Source organism: Elaeis guineensis, chromosome 2 (genome assembly GCF_000442705.2).
Source record: "Elaeis guineensis isolate ETL-2024a chromosome 2, EG11, whole genome shotgun sequence".
NCBI lineage: Eukaryota > Viridiplantae > Streptophyta > Magnoliopsida > Arecales > Arecaceae > Elaeis > Elaeis guineensis.
Genome location: NC_025994.2, coordinates 1,534,622 through 1,556,722, shown reverse-complemented (window position 1 = coordinate 1,556,722; position 22,101 = coordinate 1,534,622). Strand labels below are relative to the sequence as shown.

At 37.5% G+C, this 22,101-nt stretch overlaps 1 protein-coding gene across 3 annotated transcripts; it reads right to left on the bottom strand.

Annotated features, from left to right (window-relative positions):
- Positions 1–7,161: 7,161 nt before the first annotated feature.
- On the bottom strand, positions 7,162–20,596 carry LOC105033216 (phytochrome C). Of its 3 annotated transcripts, none has more exons than XM_010907920.3 (5): positions 20,248–20,596; positions 17,490–19,647; positions 16,504–17,320; positions 8,284–8,577; positions 7,162–7,651 (listed from the first exon to the last, which is right to left on the bottom strand). In XM_010907920.3, the coding sequence occupies exons 2-5, from the start codon at positions 19,549–19,551 to the stop codon at positions 7,438–7,440; spliced, it is 3,387 nt and encodes a 1,128-aa protein (XP_010906222.1). In that variant the 5' UTR covers positions 19,552–19,647; positions 20,248–20,596; the 3' UTR covers positions 7,162–7,437. The 3 variants fall into 3 exon arrangements, with proteins under 3 accessions (XP_010906222.1, XP_073107517.1, XP_010906221.1); XM_073251416.1 differs by having other exon boundaries at positions 17,490–19,630; positions 20,319–20,596; XM_010907919.4 differs by having other exon boundaries at positions 20,319–20,595.
- Positions 20,597–22,101: the final 1,505 nt, after the last annotated feature.

The following is a 22,101-nucleotide window of genomic DNA, read 5'->3' as shown; positions in this document are numbered from 1 at the left end:
GTATAGCCTTAAGGAGATGGTCCAAGCTGACTAGAGTTCATGAGTCGACTCCCCAGATCCAAGAGTCGACTCCTCGATATAGAAAATAGCTTAAAGAGTTTTGATCCAAAAAAATTAGCTTAAATAGAATATGGATCAATAGCAAATCAAATCAATGATCAAGATTGATGTTTAATCTGAATATGTGAATCAATTTAGGGAATCAAAAAATAATCAATTGGAGGTATAATAATCAATCAAATCAAGTAAGATCAAATCAAGAAAAAGACTAGATAAAGTCTCTAAAATTTAGATTCAATTAGAAAATTTTTAAATCCTTAAAGATCAAGCTATAATGTAATACAAATCCATAATATCAAGCATATGATTTTTTATGACTGAATATATTATCTCAATATATTTTTTTAATCAAATAATTTTTGAGATATTTCAATAATTACATGTCTTATAAAGATATCAAAAATTAATTTGAGAGTTTTTGTGTCCAAATGATTTCATACGCAATCAAGCTTATTTTAGTTTAAGTTTTACAAATTATAACATGATACGAGGGGTTATTAGAGCATGCTAAATTTGAAAATGAAGATTTATGCTATAACACTTAAAATAATATGAAATTAAGAGAACACAAAAATATACTAGTTATGAGCAATACATCAAAACATTCTAAATAAAAAATAAAATTATCAAAATCAATCAATTAAATAGAATAAATTCAGCAAACAAAGGTGGTATGATGTAAAAAGGATTTAACTTTTATCAAACATCATCACCTATCTATTTTAAGTTCTAAGCACCCCTTTTCAAGAATTCACTCTTTTCATATCTTTGGATGCTTGGCATATCTATAAATTATTTTTTAAACTTTGGTGCCCAAGTCTTCTTGAATCCATTGGAGTTAGTGTACATGGTTCTTTTTAGAATCCAAATTTACTTAACTCAAGTATGATCGATTTTTTTGATATTATATTCAAAAATTTTATAGCCTATTTTATTATATTTAAAATAAACTATAGAATAATTTTCATATGAAGCTCTAAAAAATATGTTCTTGATTAATTTCTATTTTCTTAAAAGATTAAAACTAATTTCAGCATTGTTGCAAATTTTTGATGTTTCAGCATTAATTGAAGTTTTTATGAACTAAATGTGAACTTTTCAATTATAGGCTTCAAAATGTCAATCTCTTTTCTTAGTCTAGTATTTTTTTTATAAGAAATTTTTTAGATTTTATAAGATTTTTTTTTCTTCAACTAAAGAGTTCTTTTCTTTCAAGAGATATTTTTTTTTTCAATCAAAAGCTTATTCTTTTCTTCAATTAAAATTAGATTTGATTTTTTAAGCTCTTTATTTTTTAGCCTTAACTTTTTAAAATTATTCATAATTCATGAAAGGCTTCAAATAATTTTTCAAAGATAGATTTGAAAGAATTTTCAATATTTATCTCATCATTGTGAACCATGAGGCAAGGATTTGCAATATCTTCCTCCTCTTTCTCATTTTTCTTTTCTTTACCTTGCTCCCCTTAATCAATACTTTCTTTCTTCTTTGTTTCTTTTTCTTCTTTTTCTTTTCATCCTCATAAGCTATGTGGCATAAGTTGTTGAGAGCCTCCATCTTCTTGGAAGCTTAATTTTTTTTTTGATTTGTTCCTCCATTAGTTGCTTCCAATTTATCCCATATTTGTTTTGTTGAAATACATAAAAAAATTATATTAAATTTATTTATATCCAATGAACAATAAAGCATATTTATGGTCTTAGTATTTAGTTGCATCATTTCTTTATCATACTCAATTAATGCATTGAGAGTATGTGAGTCATCGATTATAATCTTTTATAAATTATAATTATGTGTTCGTATGAAGATTTTCATCCTAATTTTTTAATATATATAATTTGATCCATTAAATAGTAGGAGTCGATCTATAGAATGATCTTCATTAAAAATAGATTCAAGTTAGATTACCATGATCTTTAGCTCATGATCGTTAGATCAATAAATAAATATTACAGCTCCTATTCTAATACCAATTATTATCCAGAAAGATAGCAACCAAGAGGGAGGGTGAATTAGATTCTTTAAAAATTTTAGCTAAATCTGAATCCAAGCAAGTATGTACTTCAAGTTAATCCAACTAATGTGATTATGATGTATTCAATATATGCAGCAGTGGAATCAAGATATAAGAGAGGCTATGCAAGAGTTAAAATAATGCTAAGCTAGAAATAAAAGCAAGTAAAGCAAGCACAAAGAGGCACAGTACATACACAATCAAATTTATAGTGGTTCAGTGCAACCCCACATCTACGTTCACTCTCCAAGATCTTCTTAGGCATTCCATTATAATCTTTCTGATTGCAGCATGTTTGTTTTATTCAAATTCACAAACAAATCTAGTTGGTTTTTTAAAATCACCAACCACAATCTATACACTGATTATTTTTCAGACTCACAATCAATCCAATTAATTTTATGGGCTCACCAATTAAAATCAATACACTAATTATTTTTTAGATTCACAACTAATTCAGTTGATTTTATGAGCTCATCAATCAAAACCTACAATGCCCAATTTCGGGCTTGGATGAGCCTAATCCCCAAATTTTTTTTTTCAAAGAAAGTTGTAAAGAAAACAAACTATAAAATGTAACAAATTCAGTATAATTAAAAATAAAAAATATAAACTCTTTGGAGTCTGAAGAAGTTGCTGATGAAGCTTGAACTTTTCTTCTTAATGTTTGAGAGAAGATGAAAGATGATCACACTTGAAAGCTCTCTTAAATCTATACTCAAATCCCTCTCTTTTTCTCTTTTTAAAGATATACAATGAAGCTCTTACCAAAAGAAAAGTTTTCCTCTTTTATTCCCTTTTTCTTGCTTTCCAATTTGATTCTCTAGCTTTTTAGGTTTGATATTGACTGGACAGTGAGTTTTAGCCATTAGGAGGCTTGGACTAGCTATTGAAATGAAAACTAGCCATTTGGAGTGTGCAGAAAACTAGCCATTAGATTTGTCCCATGTCTGAGGTCGATTCTAATTCTTTAGAGGTCAACTCCAATTGCCCATGAGTCGACTCGAGCTTTGCATAAGTTGACTCAATCACAGGATCTGAAAAATCAGCTTTCTGTCTTTTCTAAGAGAGTCAGCTTATACTGTTCATGAGTCGACTCGAACTTGTGCTAGTCTTCTTTCAACGTGTCAGAGTCGACTCTTTTTTCTTGGGGTTGACTTCTGATCATCCTGAAACTTAAAAAATCATCTATTTCAATCCGTTTCAGTGCAGGGATTGGCTCCTAGCCTCTTGGGGTCGACTCTACTAAGTCTGAACCTTAAAAAATTATCTTTAACATCCTTGACTTAGCTTCTTTTGAGAAAAATTTTTTTATGGATGAATTCTTCAATTTAAGCATCTTGAAAATTCTACATTCATCTTTGAAATACATGATTAGAATCATAATTACTCAAAGTTTGATAATCATTAAAATCAATTATAGGGTCAACATGGTTTACCGTAGCTGAGATTTGAGGGTGTGGAGTTGATCTTGTTGCCCTAGGGTTCTCTTGAGGGATTTATCTGAGATGTGCAGGCCGACGATGGTTAGGAGGATTGAGGCTACCTAGATTTGAAGAGTATCCACCCATCCCAAAGTGAGACTCTTTCTCTGAAAGCTTGCATGGGACCGGCTTCCTATGCGCATGCTTCTCAAAGATAAGGATATGGAGCTGACAGTTTTATGTCCGATTTGCGGGCTGGAGGATGAGTCGATAGAGCATGCCATCTTACGTTGTCCGAGGGCTAGGCTGATTTGGAGAAGAGTAAGCGGCCAATCTTGGAAGACGACTAAGGGCCATTGGCTTGTGTTTTTCTTAACTGTGAATGTACGATCCATCAAAGCATAGCTGATAGGATAACCTCCACTTAGGGGGGCAAGATGGTTTATATTGCCTACTAGATTTGGCTTTCTAAAAACAGTATGATCTTCAAGGGCGAGGTGGTTTCCTCACATCAGGTGTTGGAGAAAGCGATCTGCTTGGCTGTGGAGTATAGTCATTTCGATGCTACTAGCCCATCCCTTGATGCCCCAGTTCACTGGGACTCCCTTGTTGTTGCTGCAGTGATCCAAAGGATCATTTTCATTTCTTGGGAGTCCCATCCTTCGGGGTTTATCAAAGTAAACTTTGATGGTCGTGTTAGAGATGGGAGGGTGGTGTGGGGTTTGTCATTTAGGGCCTGGATGCCAGACTGCTGGCGACTAGAGGTTCCTATCTTTTAAAACCTTTAGTTTCGGGAGCTGAGCTTCATGTTGCTTAGGTAGACATTATGTTGTCAAGTAGGAGTTACGGACAGAGAGGACTTTCATTGAGAATGACTCTACTACCATCTTTATATGGATCCGTGATGGTAGGAGGCAGCTAGAAGCCCATCCTTTTCTCTTTGACATCTAGATAGCTTTTCGCCTCCCAGCTGTAGTGGTGGTCCGGCATGTTTATCGAAAGGCAAACAACAGGGTAGATTGGATCATATTTTTTCTTGTAGAGCACTCTAGAGACTGGGCTTGGTGACAAGGTGAGAGTATTTTGTCAGTCCTGTGAAAATTTTTGTATTCTGACTTTTGGACTGCTCTTACACTAGAGTGGTGTTACCGCCTGATGTACAAAAAAAAAAAAGATTGTGTTTAGGTACAAGCGAGGGTTACATACATTATCCATGAGGATTACATGCGTCAGTTAAGCCTACGTGCACATAATTAGGAGAAACGGCTCCGAGATCTTCGGATAAGCAATCAGCTTCGGTTATTTACCGAGCAAATCAGTCGTCATCGTTTACCGAGGCCAATCAGTTGTATACTATTGATTAAGCAAGCTCTTCAATATGGCACTGCATTTTGCCCAAGCAGATCCGAATCTCCATGTTGAGGAGGTGAGAGGTTGCTGATAATTTCGTCAATACTCATGTAAGTCTTAGTAGGATTCCAACTAGAGATTCACCCTCTGCAACCTATCCTCGAGGTTCTATGTCTCATCATCAAGAAGATGGGGGTGATGGTATTTGGTCAGCACGATGCCGAGGTGGTACCTTGGCTAAATTCGGATTTAGTTGATCTTTCTGGTCTGTCAATCCTATGGTTGGTTGGTGTTCAGTTAAAGATCGATTGATGTTGGAGGTCGTATGTCTCCCTAACCATTTTGGGGTTTCTTATCCCTCGTGCTCTTCCTTTGCCAGGGCATAGTGGTCAGTCGCCCCCTCATCCAGGGCCGAGCCATACTGGTTGAGGAAAATGGTTTACTCCCCCAACAATAACCATACAACCATGATGCCTTCTAATACTAGCTTCAGGACGTTTATACACCTGGTTCACCTTCTTCAGACATTTTGTACCCAACCTAGAGGTTTTCAATGCAAATAATTAGAAAGGTATATGGAATTAGCTCGCGGAGGCATAGTAAATGGACCAAAGCATAAATAGGAACTTGAGACTACAATATCCAATAAATTCCGGCGAGGTTGGCGGAGGAAAGAAGTTGGAAAGACTTGCTTCTTCCCCTAATGAAACTAACTAAAAAAAAAAGGGTAGGGGGTCATGAAATATGAATATCTAAGCTAAATCCATGCATGAGGGAATGGCCTGGCAAAGAAATCAAGATACATAGAGATAGGCAGAGGAGCCCAAGATGTCCTCTAACATCTTGGCAAAACGACGATCGAGAATGACGACTCCATTTCCGCTGTTCGCCTTTCAATCTCCAAATCTTCGATGGACCCTCTCCTCACTCCCTACAAAACTTGGGAGTGCCTCTGCTATATGGCTGTGCCTAATCCTACCTCACAGCATCAAGCATGATGATAAACATCGATAAAAATACACTCTAATGAATCACATCTTTATTTCACCGTCTTGAAGAACTGGAAGCATTTTGTGGTAGAATTGCAGATGACAAGAAGAAAGCAAAACAGCAAATAGATGGAAGCATTTGCTCGTGCTCAACTCGGTTTTTCAAAAGAAAATTAGAAGGTTAACGAGGTATGTTGGTGCATACTATCCGACCTCGTCATCATTTGGACACGTGGCAGTAGATTGTTATCTGAGTTAATTGTTCCCCCATGATCACGTCGGTCTATGACCGATCTGTTTCTTCAGTACTATCTGTTAGTCGGCTTAATCCAGAATCGATGATAAGCAGAATCTTCACCTTGATTTGTGGCTGATCCGCAACATCTTAGCCGATGTGATTATTAACACTAAAAGTATGATGCCCTATTCGGATATTCACTGATATCAGCTATTCCACATCGGTCTGTTGCCGACGTACCGTCAGAGGTACATACAATTTTCCGACAGCTGTCATCTAGCTTGCATTAACTGTCTTCCAGCTATGTTCCAATTCATCGCCACGTGGGCAATTGCCCCACGATCTTTGCACAGCTGGTCATTCTGTTATTACAACCTAATAGCCTAACAAATTTTTAACGGCTTAACAGATCTCTAACAATCTAACAAATTTTTCTTAAGGTCCAAACGAGCTCCTTCTATATAAAAAAGGATAGGATACTTTTCAGGAGGTAAGTCTGAATTGACAGAGACAAAACTCTGCTAAATTTCTCACCGAGACAAATCAGAGTTCTCTCCACTCCTATCCATCTTCAAACTCATTTCTTAATTTCTACTTCTCTATTTCCATCACCTGTTTTCAACATCTCGACCGACTTAAGCATCAGAGGATACCCCATGATTTTAAGACTTCTTTTGCAGGTTTGATCACGATCTACACTGGTTCAACTCGACTCTTAACTCTCTAGTTCGATTCGAGACTGACCTCATTCACTTCCCTCCAGAGTCTTGCAGCAATAAAATTTTTCCAGCACCATGGTTACTCCTTTTATACTAAATTCCACTAATATTCTCTTTCAGCTTTTCATGCACAAATATCCGTCCCGATCAGTTCTCACAAGCATTCAGTCAACTGCACATCTCTGGTTCCTGTCCCTATTATAATCGGATGGAATTAAAAGGCCTTGTGTCATACATATTGTGCTATCTGGTGGAAGATCCACCTAGAATCGACAAGATATCAAAGTGAACCCTCTCTTCGAATGTGCTGAATGACAAAAGTAACGAGCATAAGCTTCCACATAAAGTGTTGGCGAAGAGAAAATACTAAAGATTAAAAGCATACTCTGCATTTATTTCTTGCAAATTCATACACAGTACAATAACTTATTTAAGAAAAGACATACATTCAACCTTCAAGCAAGAACTGAAACTGGAGTTGTCAGTGCATGCCACTTACCCACTGTTTGCTTCCCTTATCAACATTGTTACCAACTGTGTGCTAATTCTTGCAGCTCAATCGCAGGCCTCTATTCAATTGAAGATGGAGTGATCTGAGGGAAGGTGACCATTAGGTAAGGACTGATTTCTCCTATAAATGAAATCATCTCCTACAGGTGTTGTGAACCAAGGGAAACTCCACTAGAATTATGAAAGATGATCTCTCAGCTTCCCTAAGATACTGTACTGTCCCAGTCATTGTTTTCACAAGTTTCTGGCTGATGTACAAGCCAAGGCCTTCTCTTGATATGCCCTGGCTATGGTGGAACATCTCCCGTACCAAAGCCTCGGGGATTCCAGGTGCTGGATGAACAATCCTGCAAACAGACCCTGCTAATATTAGATAAGAAGATTCAAAATTTTGCCCAAAAAAACAAATCTCATTCCAGTTTGAACATAGATATGGCTTGCTTCCAGATTCTCAAGTATTGGACACATTCTACGACCTGTGGAAGATATATTTTTCCAAAAATCAGTACCTTGTTCTCCAAGAAACTAAAACTTTCGTGATTATCAAACACATCTGCAGGGCCCTGAGATGTGGTTCTTTTAATGGAAGCTCATACCAGTATTCTCATTCCCTTCACCTATTCCTAAAGCAATACAATTTGCTCATGTGAAGGTGAAAAATTCAAATAGGTCATGGACAATCTTTTACTTTTGTTGTATGCAAGTAATCTTTGTGTGATGCTTCCATGCATACAAAACATGCATCAATGTCCAGTTAAAAAGAATTGAGACAAAGTGACCAGAATTCAGTTTATTTACACTAGCCTGCCCAATATAAGATTAAATTATTTACACTAGCCTACCCAAAATAAGATTCAATTTCCTTTGCAAGGTCCAGCACCATCTACCAGATAAAATATGTGCATCTTCAAGTTATGTAGTTATAAAATAAGCAATCTTTTAGACAAACTTCACAACAAATCATTGAAGAGTAGATTACCTGAATTCAAGGTGAACGATCTGCACTCCAGTTCCTATAAATTCCTTTCTTGGAAGGACTTGGAGCAAAATTGATCCTACAGTAGGGGTTGTGAACTGAAGTGCATTCAACAAGAAGTCTGATAGAACCTGCTGAAGCCTCAGATTATCACCATATAAGAACATGGAGGACACTTCTGCAGGCCAATCATGAACAAGTGGCACCTGCCGCTCTCTGCTTAGAGACATTCCCTGCATCATGATTGCATCCAGAGCTTCCCCAAGGTTAAACTCTACTGTGTTGAGCTCCATGTAGCTGTTCAGATCATAAAAATTGTAATGAAAGATGAAAAGCTTCCTAGTGAGTGTTGATCTTGTGCAACCAAGTGAAAGGGTAAACAAGAGTCATATGAATTTGAAATTGAAGAGGAAAGGAAACAGTTGGCTATAAGATGAAAAATATTGCAGAGAGATGCCTTTAAATATTTTTAACTGGAGCAATGGAGTATCAAATTCTTGTATGAATAACTTTATCAAACCAAAGATAATACAAATTTGCATCATATGAACGAGTGAACAAATATCCTTTGTCTTCATCTTTTCTGGTATTTTTGCTGGGATTTCCAATTCTTTTCCATCTTACCGGAAACTTGTTGCTCTTTGTAGAGAAATGTGTTAAATTGCTCATCATTCAAACAAAACATACAGCAGATACTATAGCATAAGCTTATCGGGTCTAAGGACTTATATAACTATGGAGCTCTGTAAAATAGCCAACTTTTTAGTCAAGCCATTCCAGAATCTTAGAACCATTTCTGATGGTTTCAACTGGAGTGAGCTTGATCATGGGAACAAGTGAAACGACCTAGAGGAGCAACTGGGCAACAACAGGGACAAAAGGATTTCAAAGAGCAAGAATAAGCATTGAGACTCTAGCAGAAAACAAAACATAAGAGAATTATCGGATTGACAGTAGTAACTATATGCAACAATCAATATATTATGCCTATGAAGACACTAGTGTCATTGCAACTTTGAATCAATGGACTATTCACCAAGTGAAACATGCAGAGTACAATCAGCAAGCATTTCTGGGCAGAGATGTGCCTACCTACATCCTGTGGCATATCAGGTCCGAGTTTTCACTGTAAAAATATACTTATGATGACAAAATAGAACTCAAAATTGTTACCACACTAATCTATGCACGGATATAGATGCCCCTTTGTTTTTGCAAAAGAAAAGTTCATTATTAATCTTCATCTCTTTTCCATAAAATGTCAATTTTCATTTTCAAATACAAGGTTTTCTTCTCAAATGAATATATTTTAAAAGTAAGCATTCAGCTGCTGTGATGCAATCCAGATCCAAGAACACATTCATTCATCAAAAACCAGAAAATATATTGAGATTTGATATCCCTTATGCACTAAGGAGATAGAATCTCTTGTTCACACCATAAGCCAATAATAATATGCAAATAGGGGTGAAAGTGGTATGGATAATATCTTTCTAGATCCATTTTCGTATCCGAATTGATCCGGATATGGATAAAAATTTGAAGATCTAACTGATGTCTGTATCCGTATCTATATCCGCCAAAGAAAAAGGGATAACATCCGCAGATGTGTGATACTTCCTGATCACCGGATCATAACACCTATACCCCTTTTGCATATGAGAATATCCCATAAAGACACACTTGACTGCCCTGGTGATAATTTATCAAGACCAAGGTGAAAATTCTGTACAAAATAGGCACACCCAAATACACGTGCAGTAAAGAAGAAAACGGGTTTGTCAGGATAGAGGCATGGGTAAGGAATATCCCCATGGAGAACTAATGATGACATTCGATTAATTAGATAACAAGCACATAAATAGCATCTACCCACAAATATTTTTCCGTACATGCATTTGAATCATGAGAGTATGAGCAACATCAAGTGCTGATGTTTCCTTTCAGCAATACCATTTTATTGAGAGGTGTGGGCACAAGTGGTCTGATGTAAAATACTATGGATATAGCAGAATTGAGAAACATCATGAGTCAAAAATTCAAGAGCATTATCAATGTGAAGAACATGCATGGAAGTGGAGAACTGGATTTTTATTTCATTACAAAAGATTTTGAGAACATCAGGAACTTGTGTCCTATCTTTCAACATATACACCTAGTCATTCTATAATAATCATCGACAAAGATAATAAAACATCTAAAGCCAGCAACAGGAATACATGGACCCTAGACATCAGAATGAATTAACTCAAAAGGGAGGGAGTTATGATTATTGACTCAAGTCGGATAGGAGGCATGATGGTGCTTACCCAATTGACATGACTCAACACTCCAAGAAAGAAATAGATGACACAACAGGCAAAACTTGTCGTAGCTTCTATAATGAAGGGTGGCCTAATTGGTAGTGCCACAACAATGGAGAGATAGATGACGACAAAGAAACCACAGCTAAACCATGGGTAGATGCAGCATTGTCAAGATAATAGAGGCCATCTTTCTCACACCCCAAACCAATCCTCGTCCCAATCTGAAGATCTTAAAAAGCACAATAAGTAGAAAAAAATGTCACAGAGCAATTATGAGATTTAGTTAGTTGGCTAAAGGATAAAAGGCTAATAGGAACTTCAGAATATAAAGCACATGATCTAAGAAAAGTGATGAGGAAGCACGAACAACTCTCTCACCCAGAATAGGACAAGAAGAGCGATCAACAATAGCCACAGAAGGAAGTAGGACTAAAACTAGACAAGTAAAATTGATGTTTATACCTATCATATGACATGACGCTTCTGAATCTAATACCCAGAAATTAGTGGAGGAAGCAACAAATGCACTAGTATCTGAAGTGGTGGCATGAGTAGCTGTTTGTGTATTTTGAGCAAATTGGAACTGCAAAATTTCTCATACTCAGCTGAGGGACTTGCATCATGGTCGAAGGAGCCATGGATGGTGGAACAGGAATATCAGATGTAGTTTATGTAGAAACCAACTGTGCCCAGTCAAGTTTGCCAAACTTGAGCCAACATTTTTTAGATATATGATTGTTGCACTCACAATGTGAACAGTGACGTGGTCCCTTGTCAGAGGCGAGCGGACATTACGGCCAACATCATATCCTTCCCTTGAATCTCTACCACATCCTTGACCATGGTCTCGATTGCGGCCACCAACAGCCATAGCCGAGTGCTCCATCCAATATGTAGGGGTGGAGGCTAATATAGTTCTAGTGAAGACACGTAGAACTCTAGAGAAGATTGCAGACAGAGAAGAAACTGAATCACCAGCAAGAATCTGATCATGAATTTGATGAACTAACGATGGTTCAATCTGGAGAGAAATTTAGCGACTGCCAAACCTTCATGATAGTCCTTTAACTTTTGTGGATTCAGAACAAGAGGCTGACGTAAATCTAATTCATCAAGAATACCTCGCAGAGAGGCATAGTAATTAGCTATAGGTTGATCACCTTGCTGCAATTGGAAGAATTGCTCATAGAGTCCAAAAACCCTTGAAATGTTCTTCTCACGGCCATATATTTCTTTGAGAGTGTTCTAGATTTATTTAGCCATCTACAGAAATGACACCAACACTAACCTTTTTTGCCATGCTATTCAACAACCATGATATGACACAATAGTCACTAACCAGCTAGTCGTCATAGGTGGGATCTGTGGTATTTGGAGGATCTTCAGTCAGATATCGTGCCTTTCGTTTGGCACTAATAAATAATATGAACGATTGGACCCATAAAAGATAGTGCCACTAAGCTTCACTGTAGTTGCTGTCAAATTCCTTATCATAGTGTCAGCATTGGGAGTTAGAAGCGTCAAGAGTTGTTTGTTGCCATTATTTGAGGATGCCATAATAGCCAAATAGGAGAACAAAAACCAGCAAATAGCCAGATAGTGAAAGAGGGAAAGAAGGATATTTTTACATGGCAGCCAGAGAAATCATAGGCGGTATGCTGCTTTCGTGATTAGTAGATAGCCAGAAAGACAGTTAAAAGATTTTGCATGGCATAGGAAAGGAACCTATGTCGATTTGTCCAAGAAAAAAGTGCTGCTTGGGATGCATAGAAGATCCTTTAGCCAATCTTGCAGAATCATAAGCAGATTTTAGTAGACAACATGCAGAAGCATTAATCAGACCTCCAAGATGGTAAAGGGTGGTGGCGATAGTGGTTTAAAAGGTTTTGAGAAGGGAAGAGGTAGTTAGAATTTTGAGAAGAAAGTTGGAACCCGGTGCGGCTAGGGCTTGGAAGAGTGGAGGAGGTGGCGGCTAGGGCTTTGAAAGTTGCCGGCGAAGAGGAGGGGCTGCGACATGGAAAGGTTGCTGACAAAAAAGAGGGACTGCGACGTAGAAGAGGGGCTGTGGAAGGAAGGAGGACCAAGGGGCTTCTGCGACTAGGGTTGGAGGCTGATTGGAAAAAGAAAGGTGGAGGGCTACTGCAGCTAGGGTTGGATGCAGGAGGGATGGCGGCATTTTGTGGAAGAAGGGGCGGCGGCTAGAGGAGGAGGCACGGCGGCAGTGTGCTCTGATACTATGTTAGAAAGGAAAAGCTCAAAGAAATTGAATTCATTGATAAGATCTCATCTCTTTAAATAGATGGAGAAACAAGTACAAAGAAGAGAAGTACATACTTGAAAAGCAAGCATATACTATACTTAAAGATATACCAAATATATCCTTCCCATATAAGAACTTCCTAAATAAATTATAATTCTAACATAAAGAAAATATACAATCATATAAACATGCTATTGACTCGATTTATCATCTATTTAGTAATATCTTTATTTTATAGTCATAAAATTTAATTATCCAACTTATATCCATAATTATATCCATACTTTTAGTATTCGAAGTGTATCCATATCCGTTTAACACAAATATGAAATAAATTTTTGCATCCGAATAATATCCATATCTATATTTGTACTTGTCAAACAAAATAAATATAGATATGGATATGCTGGTATCCAATCCGTATTCGATCCAGTTTCAGCCCTATATGCAAAAGATAACACCAAGCTGCTATTCTCCACAAAGAATGAGGCAAGTAGTGCAGCTATGCTATGCCATACCAGTTGGTACCGATATGTACCGACTATACAGTACTATAGTGGTATTGAAACAGTATGCAGTAGGGGGGGGCATATCGAGTGCCTATATGCTGAACTGGCTTGCATATCGGGCGTACTGGTGCATTTACAGGATAGTACTGGTATAGGGTCCCAGTACAGCGATCACAAATCTTGAGTGCAACTGATTAGCTTTATGGTCTGCATGTTTCTATATGCTATATGTGCACAGTTCTATATGCTATAATATCTAGCATATATTATTTTAAACTTATTTTACTCAGATTTTGATGTTTATTACATATCCATGCTGTATATAGACAAGAACTGAAAAAAAGGATATTTCTTTTCATATAATTCTTCGTACAGACAGTCACCTGCTCTCTCTCTCTCTCTCTCTACACACACCACACACACCACACACACATAGAGCAGGTGACCGTATGTATGTATGTGTGTATGTACACAGTCACCTGCTCCTGATACCTTCATCTAACACTGTCACTTGTTCTATACAAAATCTTCATTTAAGGTCAAAATATTGGCATCTTTACCTAAGTGGCAGGGGTAGCAAAATCCAGCAAAGGGAACCATGAGTACTACCATGCTTACAGTTCAGATAGGGAAAGAGTGTGAGGAATAGAGTAGGATTGTGGTTTAGGAATGAGTTTGATACCGCAAATAAAAAGGACTTTGTCTCCAATATTTTTCCTTCCATACTTGTGGCTTAGTCTATGTGAGGGTCTATGTTCTTATGAAAGAAGTCTTTTGTACAAAATGCAGCCTGTTAATCTAAAAGGAAATATAGAAGTGCAAAAAAATGTTACAGCCTGTAAACTGTTTTCAATGAAAATAATTTAAACTAATATCTTGGACAAAAGCCACTTGGATTTTGCCCAAGACAGATAAATCATGCTTTAGATATTGCATTATATCAGTTATGCTTTAATTGTTACTCCTACTTAATATTCATAGTTCCTGTAACTTTATCCAATTAATATCTTATATATTGAGAACAACACGTGCAATTTTAGCAGTAATATCCTAAAGACTAAGCTAACTACTGATATAGAACAAACTAAATTGTCATAACAGAGAATAAGGAAAAGCAATAAAATAATTTAAATTCCATATGTGTTCAAATGGACATTTTCCATGCTATTATCGGATTGGTTTTTTTGGACTGATGAATTTTAAATACTTATTAATTTTAGGGCCTGGTTGGCATTGCTTTTGTTCTTGTTTTCATTTTCAAGAACACAAGAAGAAAAATGAACTAAACTGAAAACCATGTATGATGAAACCTCTATGGTTTTCTTAAATTGTCAGTGAAATCTTTGGAGGATTTGGTATTAAAGTTTTATTTCCTTCAAAAAGTGAAAACAAAAACAAGGAATAGCAGAAGTTCTGGGCAAATGCTATCTTCAACATCAATCTATATGGGTGATATTTCATTAAATTGTACAGAAACAAAAACGAAAACAACAATATCTAATGGGCACTTAGCTTGCCTTAATTTCAATTTAAAATTACCAGAAACAAAATAAAGTATCAAAAAGTTCTCATCTATGTCTATGCAGGAGTAGTCAGAATCATCCAACTTGACTCTATTTATTCAGTTCCTCCATTAGAAATAAAAACAAAACCACACAAATAAGTATCACATCATGCTATCTCATAAATTGCTGTTAGCAGGTTTGTTATTTCCCATGAATAATTATGCCTCCTTAACACAATGCATGTTAATTTTCCTCAAAAAAAACATAATGCATGTTAACATCTGATTTTTCCTGATATTAGCAATTTAGCAACTAAAAAATGTTATGCCTATGCCTTTTTTGATAGTATTCTACTTTTATGTTTGAAAGTACAGTCAATAAATATAATAATATAATTCTTAACAGACAAAAGGCCTTTGACACAATGCCACATCATACAATGTTTTGCAACTCCAGATATGCACATAATCATGTGCATCACACATGTTCATGCACGTAAACAGAGCCGGAGAAAGATGGGGGAGGGGAGAGAGAGAGAGGGGTTGAAGAAAGCATTTTTTTGTGTCAAGGAGATTCTATATAATTGCAGTCTATCCCTAGCATGGGTATGGCCCATGCGCAAGGGGCAGTGAAGAAGAAGAAATAAATAAATACAAGAAAAATAGATAAATTAATAGGTAGGTATATAGATCAATAAGAGCTGTTCGAGTTTTCTAAATATAGTAAGCAGGCTAGCCATGCCTACATCTATGCAAAATAATATCTACCTCCAATGTTTTTACTTAAATAATACAGATTGTTTATCTATTGCACGCACGCTAGATCAAGATCTCCAAAGGGTTTGCAAAATGAACACTAATATCTTCTGGAAGATATATATAAACAAGAAGCAATAACTTGTAACAAGTAATAATTTCAATGAAGAAATTATCTTGATTGATTGATGGGCTTAATGGTCAGCGGTATGAAAATGTAGGCATAATGAAACAAAACAACTGTTATATCCAAGATAAGGATCAGCTCATAGAATCACAGATTGCTTGCCCTGGTATCAAGGCCAGGGAAGGTTGAGAATTCAACTCTGCTTGGAGCTAAGTGTGCTTATGTATGTACTTCCTGTCTACTACTCAGTCATTCCCTCCTGTTTCTTCCTGAGCAGCTAGGCAATTAAACATTGCAAAATAACAAAGGCAAGTTAACCATTTTATTACAGTGATCATAGTTAGCTGTTTGGCAGAAGCTGTAGTGGGAGATGAGGGGGAAAGAAATGGTTGAGCACAGTTGAAAGAGCATTGCGGAGTAAAGGTTTCTGATCCTGATATTACGACAAGAATAGAGGGAAAGATGCTGGCAGTTTATGAGTTCAATTTTGCTTTATGCTGAGCTCAGTTTTCTATTCCTGTACTTATAAGCCACGTTTTTCCTTCCTAAACAACCATTACACTGCAAATAAACAACAGGAAAATTAGAATGTCTAGCAGTTCATGACTTTTTTGGTCATAGCTTCTTTAAGAGTCCATCACAAAGAGACCGTAAAATTTCAGAGATCAGAATAAGTTTCTAGAATGTGAAGAACAGCCAACTATATGACTAAATGCTTCATACCAATGCCATAAAATGAACTAAAAGTGGAAGAGGCATACCATTGCTCAATGCTTTCTAAATCCATGTCATCCAAGATCTTTGTCATCTGCTCTTGACAAAGGGCACCTGTCCTAAGAAGTTGCTTCTGCTCCTCACTTAAATTAGTAGCCTCTATCAAATTGCGAGTAAATACAATCCCATTAAAAGGGTTCCTTATTTCTTGGCGAAGGTAAGCTAATTCCTTTAGACTGTTCATTGCAGCCTGCTCAGACATTTTTTGTACCTGCAGAGCATGTTGGAGTTCTGGGCTGGCCACATGCAGAAAGCATAAGACACCTGTGATTCTACCCTCTGAATTTGTCCTCTTATTGGCGGAAAGTAATGCTTCAACATACTTGCCATTGATGTCAAAGAACCCAAATAATAATTTCTCTGCATCTTGGCCTGCAATCACACCATTCAGCATTATCCTGAGCTTGGTTAATGTGTCATGATCTTTGACCCTACAGCCAAAATGGTGGAGGCCGAACACCTCCCCGACAAGCATCTTATTGATTACAACCTCCCTATTTAAACCTGATAACTTCTGCATTGCTGAATTCCACTCAAAACAGCAACCATACTCATCGATTATAAAAATTGGAGGGATGAGTTCAGTCGGATTTCTCACTATTGCAATGTAGTCACCTTGAATGCGAGTATACTTATCCATTACCATTTTGTGCCCTGTCACATCTTGTGCAACAAAGCAGACTCCCACAATATTGTCCTTCATGTCATGGCTACAGCATGCATTAACCACCAAGATTATAGGCCCAGTGCTTTCTTGATATCTAAATGTTTTAAGCTTGATTTCTATATTTTGCTCCTCTTTTCCTGTCATTAAAATGAAACAAACAGCATATAAGGCAAGATGCAAGTGCAATCTGCACAAGCTTGGACAATAATTACAGACGGATAGGCAACAATATAACTTAAAATGATATGGAAGCTCTTCTAAAAGAAAAGTTAAAGACATAGAAGCAAAATGAAGAAAACTTATCACCTTGCAAAGCCAAGCATAGCACATTTTTTGCCAGTTCAACTGAATCATCCTCAATAACATTAATTAGAGGCATACCAATAGCTTCATTCACAGACAATCCGGTCAATTCTGCTGCCTTAGTATTCCAGCCATTTATGTTCCACGAGGCATCAACAGCAAAAATTGGCACTGTTGCTGTTTCAATTAGACGAACCATTTCATTTGTAACCGTACGCAGTTCATCCACACCTGGTATCTTCTTTGCATCATCTAATGGTGCATTTACTATGGTCTTGGAGTCATCATTCACAATCTCATCTTGCAGTGATCCACGCAATATGAGCTGCAAGGAGTGGATTGCATCCATTTCAATATCTTCCCAAGGAAGACTTCTTCGCTTCACCACCTCCAAGAAGGCCTTGAATGAAGATCTTGGATGCATTTTCTGTCCTCCTTCATCTCTATTGTCAGGTTCATATTTGGCACCACCCCACTTGATCTCTTTTGCTGCGTGTGACCGGAACCAAAAGATAAAATCCTTGGAAGTAATTTTAATTGCAGCCATGCCACATACTGCATCTCCTAGGTCAGCAGCACCTGGATAACCTGCTTCTGTTAAGCTGTCAGTACTTAAGCCTGTAGAGCCATCATGGTACTCTTGAAGCCATGCAACAAGATCCCTTATCTGTGCCTCAGTAGGTGTTGTTCCCAACAGCCAAAACTGGTTCCGGTAATAGAGAGCCGCACCATCACATTTAACAAGATCCATAACATTCGGTGACTGTGAAAAAATTCCAATCGGGGCATCTCGGAGAAGCATATCACATAGAAGAGTTTGCATTCGAAGGATATGTTTCTCCTTTGCTTGAGCTGCTAACTCTACCTCTTTGTTAAGCTGTATGCCAAAAACTTGCAACAAAAATTCACAGGCATATCTGAGTGGAAAAGGAACAAACCTTGGGCTAGTGTGATGGCAAACCACCAATCCCCAGAGCTTCCTCCCCTTCTGCTGCTGTTCGCTGCCTGTTTCATCATCATCATCATTGATTGTGACTGACATTACGAGAGAAGCAACCGAACCCATATTAGCCATGTACTGAGCATGACATCCATGAGGAGCTCTTAATGTTGACCCACACAAACTGAGAGGCTGAGCCAATTTCTTATCCTGGATTACTTTTACTGGTGGAGCAGAACAATCACATATCATCCTAACTTTATTCTTCATGAACAGAAACCTTGAAGCCTGTGGAATATCAGTAGCAGGGTAATGCAATCCAAGGTACGGCTCCAAATCTGATCTCCTACATTCAGCTATAACTTCACCATGCTCATCTTCATGGAATTTATAAGCCATCACCCTATCATAGCCTGTCAGCTCACTTACTTCTCGAACCAAGACATCGCATAAGAGAGAGATATTTCCACTGGGCAAAGACTGCAATCTTGAAATGGCTTTTGCAGCTAGTTTGTAGGATTTAAGTGCTCCAGCTGCAGTCACTGGCACATCAGCAGGGTTCACAGGCTCCAAGTCTATAACCAATCCCACATCAATTCTGTGCATTATTGCATAAAAAGGCTTCCCTGAGCTTCTGCAATGTACTAGTATTGGGTTAAGGAGATTAACCTCTCCAAAGCTTGCAGCCTTTTGCAAGGCAACAGAGCTCGGAGATCGGAAGAGAGTTCGGACATCCGTACCAATCGTTAAGGCTTCTCGCTGCTCGATGCTGGGGACAGCATGAGGCGTCAGGTCCAGCATCTCCAGGGCATTTTCACTATATGCAATGATGGTGAACGTCTGGTCATCAATGGCAAGCAAGCAGCCAAAGGGCTGGATGAACTTTCCCCGCTGCATCTGTTGAAGGTAAGCAGAGACCGTGGAGGAGGGGATGCCACAGCTCTCAGCACCGCTCGACCGATTGGCAGCACCAATCGACATAGGGTAATCAAATGGCTGATCGGAGTCCTCAAACACAGAATGGAGCTTTGCATCCAAGGAGGTCTGAGCAACCACACGAGCACTGTGCTTGGACCGTGATGAGCTGCTCTGTGAACAGGTCGCTCTGTTCGACCTAGACGACATCTTTCATCCCCCTTCTTCCCCAATTCCTCCCCCCTCTTCTGATAAAACCAAGCCTCACCAAAAGCAACACTGCAAATACCTAAGAATATCCATTTCCTGATTCAGAAATAACATGCAGAGAAATTCAGTTGGACCTAATATCAAACACCAAGTGTAATGTTTTAATTTTTCCGAATGGAACTCCAAAACTGCACCAAGTGGGCTGAGATTGAACTCAGAATTTCACCTGGGCGCATGGAAGAGACAACTTTGGAACCTTAAACAAATGGCAAATTCAGGTGCTGAAACTAAAGACTTGATCGGGATAAGACGGAAAGGACGATGCTATTCCGAGGGAAAGAAGAAAAAGTAAAACGAAGCAGAGGAAAAGAAGGAGAGGGAAAGAGATCAGATTCTGCTAGAAGAATTGGGAGAGGTGGTTTTCTCACTTACTCCCTCTAAAACCCCATAAATCGCTCAAAAACCCATCCAGGACAAGGAGGAGGGACAAAAAGATTAGAAGACCACCCTAAAATCTGATAAACTATCCCTTTATTCAACTATCTATGAAAAAAGCTTTCATTTTTCCGAACCATATCATATCATTTGCTGGAAGAATTGTTGTCTACGCAGTAACAATTAAAAAGGAAATCCTGAATTCAATTAGGCGACATGAAAATGGAAATCTTTCGGATTCTAAGCACGAAAAGAAGTTACCTTGGAGAAAAAAGAGACCAATCTCAGATGATAAAAAGAAAGAAAATTAGCATCACAGGGAGAGGACGTACAAGAGGAGCAAATGAGGACGGGAACCTTCACCGATGGCAGCGGACAAACACACGTGAATGCCGTATTCATTCGTTCCATGCCATCAATTTTGGTTGAAATCTTCCATTTTTCCTGAAAGTTAAGCCCTGCTTGTGAAATCAGAATAAAAAGGCTTAATTTTTTACACTCTTATCCAATTTTCTCACGGAACACAAACTTACGGGGAGGAAATGATAAAACCTCCGTACAAGAGAGTACTTGATTTTATTTATTTATTTCTTCCCGAGATTAAAACCACTGAGTTCGTAAAACTCCTGTAAAATGCCATAAGCCCCAAATGTGACGAATGTAGGACTTATTTACGAAACCTGGTAAGAGAACCTGGCTGGCAAAATCTCCATAAATTGGGAAAATATGTCAAATATTTGAAAAAAAAATATAAAATGTGATATTATAAGGTTATAATTCTTGTTGTTGGATGTATGAACTAATGAAGGAGCAACATATAAAAATAATATTGAAAATTATGACAAAAAATATTTGTAAAAATAAAAGATTATTTTATGGATATGCTACAAAAGTGAAGTTGTTAATTCTTCTTCCTCATTAATATTGATATACAAGATGAATGACTGGAATCCTTATACTCCTCATATTATAAAATTAACTATCATGTAAATAATTAAATAATATTTCATTGACTTGGATCCAACCTGTCAATTATGAGTTTACAAGTATGCATACACGACCAGAACTCCTCATGTATAAAAATGACTTGACGTATTTACTAAAACAAAAATTTAATGTAATATGTTCGTATATAATACCGTATAATATTTTTTACTCTCTTTATTTCAGAATTTATTTTTTAAAATTCTTTCTAACTTAACTATCAAAAGCCTTCGAGCAGATCAGCTTAAGCGATTTCCTACTTTTTTTATATATGTGCAAATTGACGCTTCTTCCTCTCATGCAGGTTGATTGGTGTTTAGATTTTGACGGTAATAATGTTTTACTAATTTGATTATTTGTGAGAAGATGTGAAAAATCAAAGTAAAAATAAAATTTATTAATAAATTAAAAGCTTTTTTCACCAAACGAATGGATTTTTGCAGCTGTACCAAACATTGTTTTTGGGGGAGACGAGGAGTGGCTTGGTTTGGTATCCCATGATTTGGTTGGTCCGACGTGGGGCCACTGCTGAGAAGGTGCCGGGAAGCAGCGCCTATCCGTGAACTGGGATTCGTTAATCCAAAGGCCGGCACGTGACGTCTTTTACGTGGCGAGATTTCGGCCTCACAATATCTGCCTCGGCCCGCTCAAGTCCACATCAGAAACCTGGACCTGGTGGTGAGAACGAGTGCTAGGGCCACTCTCCAAACACCGCCATGCTGAAGTTTGCCTCAAAAGCCCTATTTGGAAAGAAACACCATAATTGAAATATAAGAAGGCCACCACTACTTGGTGTTCCTTCCAAAATCAGAGAATTTTGTAAAACTTATTTTATTATGGATTTTTTTTTTTGGCAGAAAATTCACTATTGTTTTTCCAAATTACAAGTCAGTTCCTATCTTTTTCTTTTACATCATAATAGTCACTGTATTTGGTAAGGAAACATCCAAATCATCTCATGTATGTTAGCTTCAATCAGCATATTTGATTAAAAAGTTTCCAAATTCTTAAAAAACCCTTGAAAGCTTTAGAAGTCTTTGGAGTCTGCTCGCAAGCTCCTCCCTTGTACAGATTTCGAGTCTTCTCCCCAATCACATCTCAAATGAGGCGTCATTTTGCGCCGAACAACCG